The sequence below is a fragment of the Anolis carolinensis genome, chromosome 1 (assembly GCF_035594765.1).
Source record: "Anolis carolinensis isolate JA03-04 chromosome 1, rAnoCar3.1.pri, whole genome shotgun sequence".
Taxonomy (NCBI): domain Eukaryota; kingdom Metazoa; phylum Chordata; class Lepidosauria; order Squamata; family Dactyloidae; genus Anolis; species Anolis carolinensis.
This window is the reverse complement of record NC_085841.1, coordinates 81,243,550-81,259,400: the sequence shown is the minus strand read 5'-3', so window position 1 is coordinate 81,259,400 and position 15,851 is coordinate 81,243,550. Positions and strand designations below refer to the sequence as shown.

The 15,851-nt window shown below is 41.2% G+C and overlaps 1 protein-coding gene across 2 annotated transcripts in view; it reads left to right on the top strand.

Annotated features, from left to right (window-relative positions):
• The first annotated feature begins 3,352 nt into the window (after positions 1-3,352).
• The window catches only part of vta1 (vesicle trafficking 1), a 55,067-nt gene continuing 42,568 nt past the window's right edge, over positions 3,353-15,851 (top strand). Inside the window, exon 1 of one of the 2 annotated variants that reach the window (XM_062977984.1) lies at positions 3,353-3,579. In XM_062977984.1, the coding sequence (XP_062834054.1) occupies positions 3,471-3,579 (109 nt within the window). In that variant the 5' untranslated portion in view covers positions 3,353-3,470. The remainder of the gene's footprint in view (positions 3,580-15,851) is intronic. The other variant, XM_003215703.4, reaches the window with a different exon arrangement.

The window sequence follows — 15,851 nt, the reverse complement described above, 5'->3', positions numbered from 1 at the left end:
ACCTTTCCTATATTAAAATATGATTAGGCTCCTTGATGTGGGAGACATGAGTAGTGAAGTAAACAATGGGAATTATTCCCTGTTGATGGATTTAAAGTATAAAGAGAAACAAAACATGAGGCAGGGTTAATCAATATGCCTTCTCTGCTGCAGAAGTAATTTTGCTTACTGCTTTCTTAGTACTTTTTGGAATAAAAATGGCTTGCTGGGGTCAAAATTATTCTGTTACTATTAAGAAAGAAATTGGCCCATTGTGAGCTTGACAAGAATGGAGATGAACAGGGGACAAAGAACTTGTTATTCAGTGGACAAGTTTAATTAACTGTGTAAAGTCATAAAGAACAATAGAGGATAGTATGTTCCTACCTTGCAATGTGATATAAATGGCAAATTTTAAAGTGGTGGTCTTTCCCCAATTCAGATTACATAATCTGCTAGAGAGGAGAAGGAAAGAGAAAAATAAAAAACTGTCATTTAAAACAAGAACAAAAAGCATGGGTTTGCCCAGAAAATGGAAATCCCAACAAAACCTTGAGAAACAAAGGTCTGAAACACACACAGTGGCAATGTGTACAAACATGTTTATCAGTAAAAACATTCTACTCACATCCTATCCCTGCAAGTAGCACTTTTTAAAGTACTGCTGGATTATACCAAGGGTTTCTATCAACCACGATCCCAAGGGTCTCTATCAACCAGGATCCTAAGCCCCATTGTGGTCAATTAGGAAACTCCACAAGCAGCACATAAAAGCATTATGGGCAGTGTATCTTGTTCCTCTCTCCTGCGACTTGTATCAAAGGGGATATGGGTAATTCTGTAGAGCTGTAGTAGTCATTCGCAAACTTAACCCTTCTCAGTTTTGTCCTTAAAACTTTGAAAGCACAATATACACTCAGTATAGCCACAGAGCTAGAAGCAGGGTGCACATACACTGTAGAAGTGATGCAGTTTGAGACCACCTTTACTACCATGGCTCAGTGCTACTGAATGAAGGGAGTTGCAGTTTTGCAAGGTCTTAACTTTCTTAGCCAAAGAGTGCTGGTGCCTCACCAAACGATAAATGCCGGGATTCCCTAGCATGGCAGTTAGAGTGGTGTCAGACTTTATTAATTCTGCAGCATAGATGCACCTTGTGTTGTTGGTGTCCAGAGCTCAACTCAACAGAATGAAAGAGAGGTTTAGTAAACATTGCAACATTGGCTCAATATATGTTGAAGAAAGGTGTATCAGTCTGCAAGGCGATAGCATCCCAATTCAGTTATTTGGACATCACTGAATGAGGAATGACTTCCATAAACCAGAAGCCATGTGGGTCAATACACCAAGTTTAAACACAAATGTCAACAGCCCAACTAACTCTCTAGTAACACCAAATGGGAAGGTACTAACTCACATGATAAGCATGTAACTCATAAGTTTGTTACTGCACGATAAATATGTTAAGATTTGATGGCGCCTGTAAAGAAGGCTTACAAGTCTTTTGTTTCTCCTATCATAACCATATTTATAAACTGTGCATGTCAAAAATAAAATAGATGTATCAGACATTATTGTAAATGCCTGATACATCTATTTTGTTTTTTATTTTTACACCCTGGACTTTCCACAGATATATAAACCTTCCTTGCTTAGTTTCCAATATACCTCACAACCTCTGAGGATGCCTGCCATAGATGTGGATGAAACGTCAGGAGAGAATGCTTCTGGAGCATGGCCATACAGCCCGAAAAACACACAACAACCCAGTGATTCCTGCCATGAAAGCCTTTGACGATTATTGTAAATGTTCCTTGTATGTTACTATTACAGTATTGTTGTGCTTCAACTGGGAAACTTCATGAGTCTTTGGTAGAAAATGAAAATCAAGCATAACTTCAATATCTTGAAGGTGTGGAAAGTCTATATCTGTTCAGTTTCCATCCATATCATAAACTTTGAAAGACATAGTGCCTTCGTCCCAAATAATGTGCTCATACATAATTCATTTTCCCTCCCTTAAAAAAAAAAGGCAGAGAAGCATTGTCATTAAAAGTTAGGGGACACTGGCTATTGAATGAAGACAATCCTTTATCACCCCTTCATCTTTAGCAAATTTGTTTGCTAATAGGTTTAGTAATTTATTTCTACTGGCCGGGTAACACATTGTTAAAGGGCAGCGAACATTTGTGATGCTGGAACACAAGTGTGAATAGAGTCAGGCCCAGAAACAACGACTTCCTTTATCGGCTTCTGATGCACTTTGAAAAGGGGACAGTAGGCTTTCATCTTGCCTCTTTTTAACTTTCTCCATTCCTATCTAGCAGCATAGCAGATTATGCTGCTATCTCACTTCATCCAATACCCGGCCCTATCTACGCTGTTTTCACTAGCCCATGCCTTTGCCTTTGTATACCGACCACTCCCATTGCACTATGGAAAGTTCACTGCTTGATATTATTATGTTTTATTGAAATTGTGTTTTAACTATTTTGTTACTTTTATTGTTTTATTTTTATCTTCTTTTTTGATGGATTATTTGTATTTGTATCTAAGGGCATTTGCCCCATGTGTAAGCCACCCCGAGTCCCAATTGGGAGATGGCGGTGGGGTTAAAAAAAAAAAGTTATTATTATATTATTATTACTACATTTTTCGATCTTTCTTCTTCCACAAATGGAAGATTTTTGCCTTAGCTAATTCTGAGCATCCTTAATCCTGAATTCTAAAATACTCAGACAACAGTATGTATGGCTGGGGGAGTCTCACCTTTGCTTTCTGAAACTGTTTCATACACAAAATTATTTAAAATGTTGTATAAAATTACCCTCAGGTGATGAGTATAAGATATATATATATACATGGGATGTATATAAACGGGATTGTGTGTTTAGACTTGGGTCCTATTTCCAAGATTTCTCATTGTGCAGACATGTGCCAGCACAAGCATTCCAAAATCTAAGACACATCTGGCCCCAAGCATTTTGAATAAAAACACTCAACTTGTAAAAGGAAATTTTCCTGTGTCCCATACAACACTGCCAATTCTTGCTGTTTGAATATGCATAAGGTCAATGCAGCCCAGGCATGGGAGAATTTCGGCTCTCCGGGTGATTTGGACTTCAACTCCCACAATACCTAACAGTCGGTGGGCTGTTAGGAATTGTGGGAGTTGAAGTCCAAAATACCTGGAGGGCCGAAATTCGCCCAGGCATAGTGCAGACTCATATAATGAGTTACACTGCCTTATACCTGGAAGCCTACAAGCCCAGCCCCTTCTGCTTGTCCTTCCTTCATCCGCCCGCAAGATGTCGCTGCTGGCGCGTCTTGGGTATTTCACCGTCACGACTCATTACGCATGCGTCGTTTAAGTTGTGCTGGGCTAGAGCCTCAGTCATCGCACCGGAAGCGGAACTGCTTAGGATACCAACTGAGGCGGTTGTGATCCGTAGTAGTTAGTGACACCGAGCTCGGGGTAGCCCTCTAGCACTATGGCGGCCTCGGGTCTTCCGCCGCTGCCCCCGCCGTTGAAGGCCATCCAGCACTTCCTGAGAACTGCGCAGGAGGTCGAGAAGCGGGAGCCTGTGGTGGCCTACTATTGTAAGTGAGTGGTGCCAACGGCCGGCGGGGCCCCGCCCACTTGGGACGCCCTCGCGGTCTCCCTCTCCCCTTCCTTGTCTCTGTCTCCGGGAATGAGAGGCGCGGAGGGGGAGGAGCCAAAGGACCCCTCCCTCTCCACATGCCAGGAGCCCCTTTCCCGCATCAAGTGCGCATGCTCAGGGGCGCGCCATGCTTGCTTCTCTTGTTTGGGGGACGGGGGAGGTTCTCAGTGTGAGTCCCTGGGCGCGGCATCCCTGCTCCAGATCCCTCCACAAAGGCACGCATTCCTTCCCACCCTTGTGGATCTGCACCACTTGTTCCCAATCCTTGGACTTCCATGTGTTTTGGACTTCAACTCCCAGAAGTCCCAGATAGTTTACCTGCTGGAAGTGTGGGAGCTGAAGTCCAAAACACCTGGAGGCCCCAAGGTTAGGAACCACTGATCTACACTGTAAACCTAGCATTGGCAAACTTCGGCCTTCCAGTTTGCCCACGCCTGCTGTAGATTTAATGCAGTTTGACACTAACTGCCATGGCTCAATACTGTGGTGTTGTGGAAGTAGTTTTACAAGGTTTTCATCCTCTGCCCACCAAACTGCAGCTCCCAGGATTAAACAGCATTGAGCAGTGACAGTGAAAGTGGTGTCAAATTGTGTTACGTTTATTGTGTAGATCAGCTTTGGGCAAACTTCGTCCCTCCAGGTGTTTTGGACTTCAACTCCCACAGTTCCTAACAGCCTACAGCAGAGCACTTGATGAACCAATCTGGACACCGCATATTATTTGATAAAACAAATGCCTGACCACTCTAACAACTACCCTGTCAGACTACACAGAGAAGCCATTGAAATCCATAAGCTTGTGGACAATTTCAACAGAAAGGAGGAAGTAATGAAAATGAACAAAATATGGCTACCAGTATTTAAAAACTCTGAAATCAGGACAGTAAATAAAGAACAACACTCTGAAAAAGGACAATTCCAGACAGAAAACAATCAGGGCCAGCTAACACCTCCCAACAAAAGACTCCCCTGGCAGTAAGCAGCCAATCCTTGAAGCTGCAAGCCATTAAATACTAATCAAGGTGGCCAATTGCTGCATTAACATTTGCCTCAAACAGACAAGAATTATTTCTCTCACCCTGGACTTCCCACAGATATATAAACATCTCTTGCCTAGTTTTCAACAGACCTCACAACCTCTGAGTATGCTTACATAGATGCAGGTGAAACGTCAGGAGAGAATGCTTATGGAACATGGCCATACAGCCTGGAAAACTTACAGCAACCCAGCCTACTGGTTATTAGGAATTGTGTGAGTTGAAGTCTGAAGGGCCGAAGTTTGCCCATGCCCACTGTAGACTTAATGCAGTTTGACAATACTTTAACTATTGTTGCTCAGCAGTTAAAGTAGGGTCGTTGGAGTAGTCATTTTACAAGGTTTTTATCCTCTGTCCAAGAGTGCTGGTGCCCCACCAAACTACAGCTCCCAGGATTCAATACCATTGAGCAATGACAGTCAAAGTTGTGTCAAACTGCATTAAGTCTACTGTGTAGATCAGCCATGGGTAAACTTCGGTCCACATGGAGGACCGAAGTTTGCCCATGGCAGGTGTAGATGCACTCCCTCTTCTCCTGGCCCAACATTGCAAGGCAATCTCAAAATCATATGGGGACACTGGCATGTGCTTTGAACAGGCAAGAGCCCTGTGGGACACATGGTGGGGGGGGGGAATTCCTCTGTGGGTTTGTGGTGAAACCCATTTCAGTTTGTGGCTTTTCAGTTTGTTTTATAATTTTGGTACTGTTCTATCATCTGAGCGGAGGCCACCAGGGGCACTAGAGAGAGAACTGTTGTCCCATTTATGGGGGACATTTATTTTCCCCACTTTCGTTGGCTATGCCCCCCTTTCCAAACTCATAAAGGAGGGTTGTTCCATGACAGGAACATGGGTGGGGGAATAACAGAAAAAGGGGGAAATGGTTTTCTTCCTACCCACCCTCCATCTCCATAAATGGGACATTCCTTTTCTCTCTAGTGCCCATGGTGGTCTCCACCCAGATAATGGAACAGTACCCTAATTTTATTAACACAAAGCAAGTTTCATGTATAAAAAACAATATTAAGGAAAACCTAGATTAAGGGAATTAATACAGGCTTTGCTCAGTTATGTCTCAGATGTTTGTCTGAAACAAAAAGAAATGATGCTGCTCTCCATTGTATTTCTATGAGTTGGGAGTCTCTTGAGCAGCAAACAAAAACAGGTTGAGCATCCCTTTTCTGAAATTCCAAAATATTCCAAAATTATCCAAATGGGTGGCTGAGATAGTGACATCTTTGCTTTCTGATCGTTCAGTGTACACATTTTTATGCATATGAAATTATTTATGTGTAGTAGGTTGTATGGAGCATAAATGAATATTGTGTTTAAATTTGGGTCCCATCTCCAAGTTATCTCGTTACCGTGTTTCCCCGAAAATAAGACAGTGTCTTATATTAATTTTTGCTCCCAAAAATGCACCAGGTCTTATTTTCAGGCGATGTCTTATTTTTTCATGAAGAAGAATTCACATTTATTGTTGAACAAAAAATGAACATTTATTATATACTGTACAGTAGTTGTCATTACAAACCAGCATAACCAGACAAACTGTGAATCTTATCAAGAATTTCTTGTTACTATCATTATTTCCATGTACATCAATATCTATGGTGCCATGTTTCCCCGAAAATAAGACAGTGTTTTATATTATTTTTTGCTCCCAAAGATGCTCTAGGACTTACTTTCAGGGGATGTCTTATTTTTCCATGAAGAAGAATTCACATTTATTGTTGAACAAAAAATTGAACATTTATTATATACTGTACAGTAGTTGTCATCACAAACCAGCATAACCAGACAAACTGTGAATCCTATCAAGAATTTCTTGTTACTACCAATATTTCCATGTACAACACTCTTATGGTACGTACATTTACCAATCCTGCATGCTCTGGTGTTCTGTTTGGCGGTTATGCTTCCAAACAAAAACTTGGCTAGGTCTTACTTTTGGGGGAGGCTTTATATTTACCAATTCAGCAAAACCTCTACTAGGTCTTATTTTCTAGGGATGTCTTATTTTAGGGGAAACAGGGTATGTACATGCGTAAAAAAAAGTATTCCAAGCGTGAAAAAAATCTGAAATCCTATGCATTTCAGATAAGGGGTACTCGATCTGTACATAAACTCTACATTTTATATAGTACAGGAACAGTATACACTAAACAACACTGTGCACTAGGAGCCGCAGTGGCGCAGTGGGATAAACCCTTGTGCCGGCTGAACTGACCTGAAGATTGATGGTTCAAATACGCACTATGGGGTGAGCTTCTGTCTGTCAGCCCCAGCTTCCCATGTGGGGACATGAGAGAAGCCTCCCACAGGATGATAACACATCCGGGCATCCCCTGGGCAATGTCTTTGTAGATGGCCAATTCTCGCACATCAGAAGCAACTTGCAGTATGTTCTCAATTCGCTTCTAACATAATTAAACACTGCACACTACAATGAGGGATAATACAGCTTCCTCTACCTTAATCAAAAATCATAGCTGATACATATTTGAACTTTGAACTTTGATTATATGTTCTCTTCGGTACTCTTCCACTAACAGCATATCTCTGTTATTTGTTTATCAAAAGATAGAGTTGCCATATTCCCCCATCTTGTCTTCACAAATGTAATAAACATATCTCAGTTCTTCTAAGTAATCTGCTTTTGCTGTGTGGAGGCTATTCAGGTATGGCTATTAAGTTTTGGTTTTTTAAAGGCAGAATACATATCTTTTTGATGTTGAATTTTTTTTTGTTTTCCTGTCACTTGAAATGTTGTGATACTATACAGAACTTCTGCTCTGCCATTTCCCCTTATGCACAACCACCTCAATGCTCTGAGTTGCAAATCATTCCTCTCCCATAAATCTTCAAAGGATTTGTCAACCACACAATAAAGCAGGGTTGTGATATGTTAAATTACAAGCTACAAAGTATTATTCGAAATAAGTTCAATTGGTACAAGAATGTAGGAACATCCTACTCCAGTGTTAGACCTCTGTAATTGCTAATATTTTATAAAAATACCATTTATCTAGGAGCCCCGGTGGCGAAGTGCGTTAAAGCGCTGAGCTGCTGAACATGCAGATCGAAAGGTCCCAGGTTCAAATCCCGGGTGCGGATAAGCAAGACGAACTCCAACTTTTAGCACAGCACCACATGTACGATGTCATAGGCATCACTGAAACCTGGTGGGATGACTTCCATCTCTGGAATGTAGCCATTGAGGGCTATAACCTCTTTCACAGAAATAGAACAAAGGGGAGAGGAGGGGGAGTAGCTTTATATGTCAAAAACAGTTACATTGCAGAAGAAATGCGAGACTGTAATCCGGGAAACCAGCTTGAAAGCATCTGGATAAGAATCAAGGGAACCGGGACTCAAAAAGATCTCGTTGTGGGTGTCTACTACAGACCTCTGAGTCAGGATGAAGGACTTGATGAAGCCTTCTGTCAACAGCTGACCAAACAGGCATAAAGAAGAGATATAGTAGTCATGGGCTATTTCAACTATCCCGATATCTGCTGGAAAACAAACTCGGCCAAGAGTACAAAGTCAAACAAATTCTTCACTTGCTTTGCAGACAATTTTATGGTCCAGAAGGTAGAAGAGGCAACAAGGGGATCGGCTACTCTTGATCTAATCTTAACAAATGTGGAAGACCTGATCAATATAGTCAAAGTGGTTGGATCCTTAGGGGCAAGTGACCATGTGCTCCTGCAGTTTTCCATACAAAGGAAGGCTGAAACTAAGACAAGTCAAACACACATTCCTGACTTTAAGAGAGCTGACTTCCAAAAAATGAAGGAATTACTGTGTGGCATTCCATGGATGCCAATATTAAAAGACAAGGGAGTTAAGGATGGATGGGAGTTTTAAAAAAGTGAAATACTCAAGGCGCAAATGCAAACAGTGCCAACAAAGAAATAAAATAAGACAAGTGCGAAGAAGCCAGAATGGATGTCCAAAGAACTTCTAACCGGGCTAAGACTCAAAAGAGACATGTACAAGAAGTGGAAAAGGGGAGAAATCACCAAAGAAGAATTCAAACGTATAGCCAACTCCTGTAGGGAAAAGGTTCGCAAGGCTAAAGCGCAAAATGAGCTCAGGCTTGCTAGGGACATAAAAAACAACAAAAAAGGCTTCTTTGCTTACGTTGGTAGAAAAAGGAAGAATAAGGAGGCGATAGGGTCTCTGCGAGGAGAAGATGGGGTGATGGTGACAAGGGACAGGGAAAAGGCAGAACTACTTAATGCCTTCTTTGCCTCGGTCCTCTCACAAAAAGAAAGCCATCTTCAACCTCAGCAACCTGGAATGGACAAAGGATTGGGGGAAATCCAACCCCAAATAGGGAAACAAGTTGTCCAGGCCTCTCTAAACGAATTCAAGTCCCCAGGGCCAGATCAGCTACATCCAAGAGTATTGAAGGAACTAGCGGAAGTTATTTCAGAACCACTGGCAATCATCTTCGAGAGTTCTTGGAGAATGGGAGAAGTCCCAGCAGATTGGAGGAGGGCGAATGTGGTCCCTATCTTCAAGAAGGGAAAAAAGAACGACCCAAACAATTACTGTCCAGTCAGCCTCACATTGATACCAGGCAAGATTCTGGAAAAGATCATTAAGGAAGTGGTCTGCGAACATTTAGAAACAAATGCAGTCATTGCTAATAGCCAACATGGATTTACCAAAAACAAGTCATGCCAAACTAATCTGATCTCTTTTTTCGATAGAGTTACAAGTTGGGTCAATACAGGGAATGCTGTGGATGTAGCGTACCTGGATTTCAGTGAGGTCTTCGACAAAGTCCCCCACGACCTTCTGGCAAACAAAATAGTAAAATGTGGGCTAGACAAAACTATGGTTAGGTGGATCTGTAATTGGCTAAGCGAACGAACCCAAAGGGTGCTCACCAATGCATCTTCTTCATCTTGAAAAGAAATCACGAGTGGAGTGCCGCAAGGCTCCATCCTGGGCTCGGTTTTGTTCAACATCTTTATTAACGATTTAGACAAAGTGTTAGAAGGCACAATCATCAAGTTTGCAGATGACACCAAATTGGGAGGGATATCTAACACTCCAGAAGACAGGAGCAGAATTCAAAATGATCTTGACAGACTAGAGAGATGGGCCGAAACTAACAAAATGAAGTTCAACAGGGACAAATGCAAGATACTTCATTTCGGCAGAAAAAATGGAATGCAAAGATACAGAATGGGGGACTCCTGGCTCGACAGCAGTACGTGTGAAAAAGATCTTGGAGTCCTCGTGGACAACAAGTTAAACATGAGCCTACAATGTGATACAGCTGCTAAAAAAGCCAACGGGATTCTGGCCTGCATAAATAGGGGTATAGCATCTAGATCCAGGGAAGTCATGCTCTATTCTGCCTTGGTCAGACCACACCTGGAATACTGTGTCCAATTCTGGGCACCGCAATTGAAGGGAGATGTTGACAAGCTGGAAAGCGTCCAGAGGAGGGCAACTAAAATGATCAAGGGTCTGGAGAACAAGCCCTATGAGGAGCGGCTTAAAGAGCTGGGCATGTTTAGCCTGCAGAAGAGAAAGCTAAGAGGAGACATGATAGCCATGTACAAATACGTGAAGGGAAGTCATAGGGAGGAGGGAGCAAGCTTGTTTTCTGCTGCCCTGCAGACTAGGACGCGGAACAATGGCTTCAAACTACAGGAAAGGAGAATCCACCTGAACATCAGGAAGAACTTCCTCACTGTGAGAGCTGTTCGGCAGTGGAACTCTCTCCCCCGGACTGTGGTGGAGGCTCCTTCTTTGGAGGCTTTTAAGCAGAGGCTGGATGGCCATCTGTCGGGGGTGCTTTGAACGCGATTTCCTGCTACTTGGCAGGGGATTGGACTGGATGGCCCATGAGGTCTCTTCCAACTCTACTATTCTATGATTCTATGATTGAGCGCCTGCTGTTAGCTCCAGCTCCTGCCAACCTAGCAGTTCGAAAACATGCAAATGTGAGTAGATCAATAGGTACTGCTTCGGCGGGAAGGTAACGGCACTCCATGCAGTCAAGGCGGCCACATGACCTTGGAGGTGTCTACGGACAATGCCGGCTCTTCGGCTTAGAAATGGAGATGAGCACCAACCCCCAGAGTCGGATACAACTGGACTCAACCTTTACCTTTACTCTTGCAGAAGGTATCTTTGCCAAAATTTCAGTAATCCCCTGTGTACTTTATCCTTTTGAGTCACACTTCTTTCAGGGCTGTTTTCCAATGTTCAAGAGAGGATTGTATGGATGAAGAGTTGCAAAAAGAAGGAAGAGCTAGGAAAGGCATTTTCCAGTATTATCCCCTTCCCACTGGTACCTTTCTAGACTCAAGCCATCAAGATAAATATTGGACAAAATCCTCACAGCTGTTTTGTGCACACCTAAGTATTTAGGAGTGCCCTGTGAAATATTTGCCTTTTTTTGCTTTCAACTACTGATGCCTCTTATTACGCAGTTTGCTTTGGAAAACACTCCTCGGTTTCTTGCATAGTGTTCTCTGCCCTGTCCTAAGCTGCTCTGGACATTACGAACTTTTTGAGCTGTTACAGAATTACTTTATCTTCTCCTCCTTTTCTTTTTAAATATCAGTTTCCTGTTTAGTGCGTTAATGCGGAGATATGTATGCCACTTTTCACCTTGGAGTCTGAAGATGTGTTTCATTTGTTTGTTGGTTAATTCTGGGTTGAATCCCCCCTCCCCTAATTGGCAAAAGTGAAAAGACACCTTTACTGTCTTTAAGATTTTGGTAGTGTTTTCTCTCACAGTGGGCAGACATTCTATCAGTTCGGTCAGCAGAGTGTTTTTGCCAGAAGAATTGAGAACATTATTATTACCCAATCATTGCAATCCCTCACATGCCCTGGAAAAAAATCCAGAACCCAGGAAAATGCTCTGGACCTAGTTTTTAGTGGCACTGAGGATTTGTGGGAAAGGGAAAAGGAATTAATGTGAAAGTATTTGTGCTTTTTAAAAATAAATAAATAACTGATTTACATTGTGCTGCCCATTAATGGTGCTACAATGGTAATGTAAGTAAGCAAACTGTGGAATTACAAGTAAACCAGCTAAGATAATTTAGTAGTTAATAACATATAAATTAATCTACTAGGTCTAGTTATGGGCATTGAGAGAATTTCTTGGCAGGGATAGAGTGCAGAGAAGGAGTGAAGTGCTCTGACCCTCTGCCAGCTCTTGCTTATTTACTTACGTGCTATTTCTTGTCTGTGATTATTAGGTAGTGTCTATGTGTGAGTTTAAAGTACTGTATGTATTTCAGGTTTTCAGGAAAGGAGGAGCCTTTTTTTCTTTCTTTTTTAGGCTGCAACATTTGTAGGAGCATTACATCTCTGTCTCTGCCCTGTGTGGTAGTCCTTTTTCTAAGACGGACACATTCTTTATTATTGTATTCCTTTGCTATGTTGATCCAAAGGTACTTTGCATTTTCTGTGATAGCTCATAAACTGTAGAGCTAGATATTTAAACTACATTAGTCTACAACTAGAAATCAGATTTTCTCAGCCATGGAAACTGATTGAGCAACATTGGGCAAGTACCACCATCTCAAGTTCAGAGGGCAGCTAAGGCAAATCCCCTCTAAACAAATATATCCAAGAAAACACTGTGATAGGACCACCTTGGAGTCATCATAAGTAAAACAACATTTGAATGCACTCAATAATATATATTCTAAGATGTATGCTTCATTAGAAGGCAGATATTCACTAACCATGGCACCACCTTTCTGTTGTGTCACTGTGTGCTCCTGGGAAGCAAGAGGCTATACTGCTGGTAACACTGCTGCTGGTAGTACATCCCAGCTCAGACAGGTTTTTGCTAGAAACCAGTCAAAATGTGAGAAATATCTATTGAGCAACAGCAGTAATAGGGGATGACACAAGTAAAGGATCTTTCAGAGACAGCAGCAGTGGCACCAGAGCCAACATGTGTTAGTACTACACAAAAGGAGGCATGGTAAAGGCAAGAGGTAGTGGTCAAACATGACGCTTCCAGTTCAGAATGCACTCAGCCAGACATTGGGTAAATGCAAACAACCAGTGTGAGCAGAGTTGTATCTAATGGTGTGCTTGAACACAAAGGCATGCAGCTGTTGACATGTGCAGAGATGAAAAGAAGTCCAAAACGGCACAGTATATGTTATGGAAACATGGAATGTTTGAGGCATTATTTATGAGAAGCTAGACATTGTAAAACAAGAAATGGAACATATGAGCATTGCAATATGTACCTGGAATGAGCAAGTTACAGGTGGATAGGCTCATTTGGTGGGATTAATAGCAAGGAGAGATGTAGCCAAAGCTAGAGGATACAATTCAAAGTCTGACCAAATATTAACAAGATGATTACAGGAAAAACCAGTCACTATTGCCATGATCCAGGTCTATGCTTCACGGATAGATGCAGAAAAGGAGGAACATTGAAAGAGTCTATGCTGGGATCCAGGAGTAAACTGATTATACAACAAAACAAGACATGTTGACAATCATAAAGTTATGGAATACAAAAGTAAGAAACAGCAGAATCAAACATCGTTGGAAAAATTGGCCTTGGATCAAGACATTAAGCAAGAGAATGATTGAATTTTATAAAGACAACCGTTTATTGCAAACACACTTTTTTGCATAACCAAGGGACAACTGTATATATGGATGTCACTTGATTACCAATTAGAAATCAACTAAATTGATTGAAAGCAGAATACAGAGAGGCTAATATCCAGCTGCTAATATAAAAAACAACCAGAAGGCTAAAGGAGAACACTAAATAAATCACCTTGTCAAAGTACAACATGAAGCAAATTCCTGTAGCATTTAATAACCATATAAAAGAAAAGATTTACACTATTAAACCTATTTGAAACAGAGCCAGAAGAACCTTGTACCAAAGCCAAAGAAGATGTCAGGGAACAATGCAGAAATGACTATCTGTAGCCACAAAGAAAAATAATAGATGAATCCTTTAAACATGTATCCTCTTTAAGGACATATGAGAATCTAAATAGAGTCAGATTCCTAAATGCAAGTGTTAAGCAACTTGTGCAGAGGGGCAAGTACAGTTATTAATACATAAAAATGGAAGATGACAAAAAGATAAAACTAAAGCTAAGCACCAAGGACATCCTGATCAGCTTCGATGTGGTGTCCCTATTTACCAAGGTAGCTGACACCCTCACACTAATCAAACAAAACTTCCCAGAAGACATCACAGCCCTGTTTCACCATTGCCTCACCACTAGCTACTTTCAGTGGGACAATGGATTCTATGAACAGAAAGATGGAGTGGCCATGGGGAACCCTCTCAGCTCAGTAGTAGCAAATTTCTATATGGAACACTTTGAAAAACAAGCCCTAGAAACAGCACCAAAAAAGCCAACTGTTTGGTTCAGATACGTAGGTGACACCTTCACAATTTGGAGCCATGGAGAGGAAGAACTCAGCAAGTTCCTGGACCACCTTAACAGCATCCACCCAAACATCCAATTCACCATGGAAAAAGAAAAGGAAAGAAAACTGCCATTTCTAGATGTTCTGGTCATCTGCAAACCCAATCAACAATTGGGCCACACAGTTTACAGAAAACCTACACACACAGATAGATACCTTCATAAAAACTCCAATCATCACCCAAGTCAAAAAAGAAGCACAATCAAAGCCCTGACAAAGAATCTGTGAAGGAGAAGCCATAGGGAGAAAAAGGGAGCCCAAGCGGCAATGGAAGGAGAAGGAGGCGATTTATCAACACACAATTGGTTGATAAAGACTTAAAATAGTCTATATTGTATAAATATTAAAATAAGTATAGTGTCCCTACTTTGCGGATTTTCACTTATTGCAGGTGTTCCTGGAACGTAACCCCAGCGATAAGTGAGGGAAGATCATTGTAATAATAATAATAACTTTATTTTTGTATTCCACCTCCATCTCCCCTATGGAACTTGGGGCGGCTTACTTGGGGACATGCCCGATCATCCCATGCATGCAAAGTGATGCTCAAATTTTTACAGGAAAGACTTTTACCATATGCAGAATAATAAATTTCAGATGTTCAGACTGGGTTCAGAGAAGGAAAATGCACTAGAGATCATAATGTCAACATACGTTAGAAAACAGTAGCAGCACTATTAGTAGAAAATACCAAAATCTTGAAACAGTAATTGAATAAATTTAAGAAAACAAGGTACAAAGGCGAATTTACAACTGAAGATTTAAAAACACAAAAATAATGACAATGAAGAGAATAGTTGAATTATTTTTTATCCTTTGGTTCATAAATTAGAATAGCAGTTGTACTCAAGAAATTTGAAAAAGTCTTGCACTTGAGGGGCAACTATGGAAGTACAGGAAGTCCCTGAGTTACAAACATCTAACTTATAAATGACTCATAGTTAAGAACGGGGCTGAGACAACAGGAAGTAAGAGCAATCTGCCCCTCGGAAGGGAAATCCACTGCTGGAAGAGTTACTATCATGAGGGGAAGGAGTCTCCATTGAAGCTTTCTACCAATCTTTGTTTCCACAACAACCTAAATTTTCAAAATCCAATTATCACAGGGACAGAATGTGAGGTGAAATCTTCTGAACAGGAACACAGACAGCAGAACAGACACCAGAAGGGTGTTAACCCTTCCCTATGCTATCAAAAGCTACAAAATATGTATTTGGCAGGAGTTGCACTTAAAAATGAACCTGTTCCGACTTAGAAACAAATTCAGCTTAAGAACAAACCTATAGAACCAATCTTGTTCGTAACTTGGGGACTGCCTGTGCTAGATAAAATCTTAATTCTAAAAATGTATCAACATTGTCCATGACTTAGAATTTCTATGTAGAATTGTGAAAACTGGACAGTGAAGAAAACTGAATGGAAGAGAATCAACTTATTTGAAATGTGGTGCTGTAGAATGTCCGTATTATGGACTGCCAAAAAGACACATAAATGGGTCCTAGAGCAGATCAAGCCTGATGTCTACTTAGAATGATTAAACTGAGACATATTGGGCATATCATGAGGAAACATGACTCATAAGAAAAGACGGTAATGTTTGGTAAGGTAGACAGTAGTTGGAAAATAAGAAGGCTGCATTATAAGATGGACAAACTCAAGCAAGGTAACCATGGCCCTGAATTTAAAAGACCTAAAATCAGGG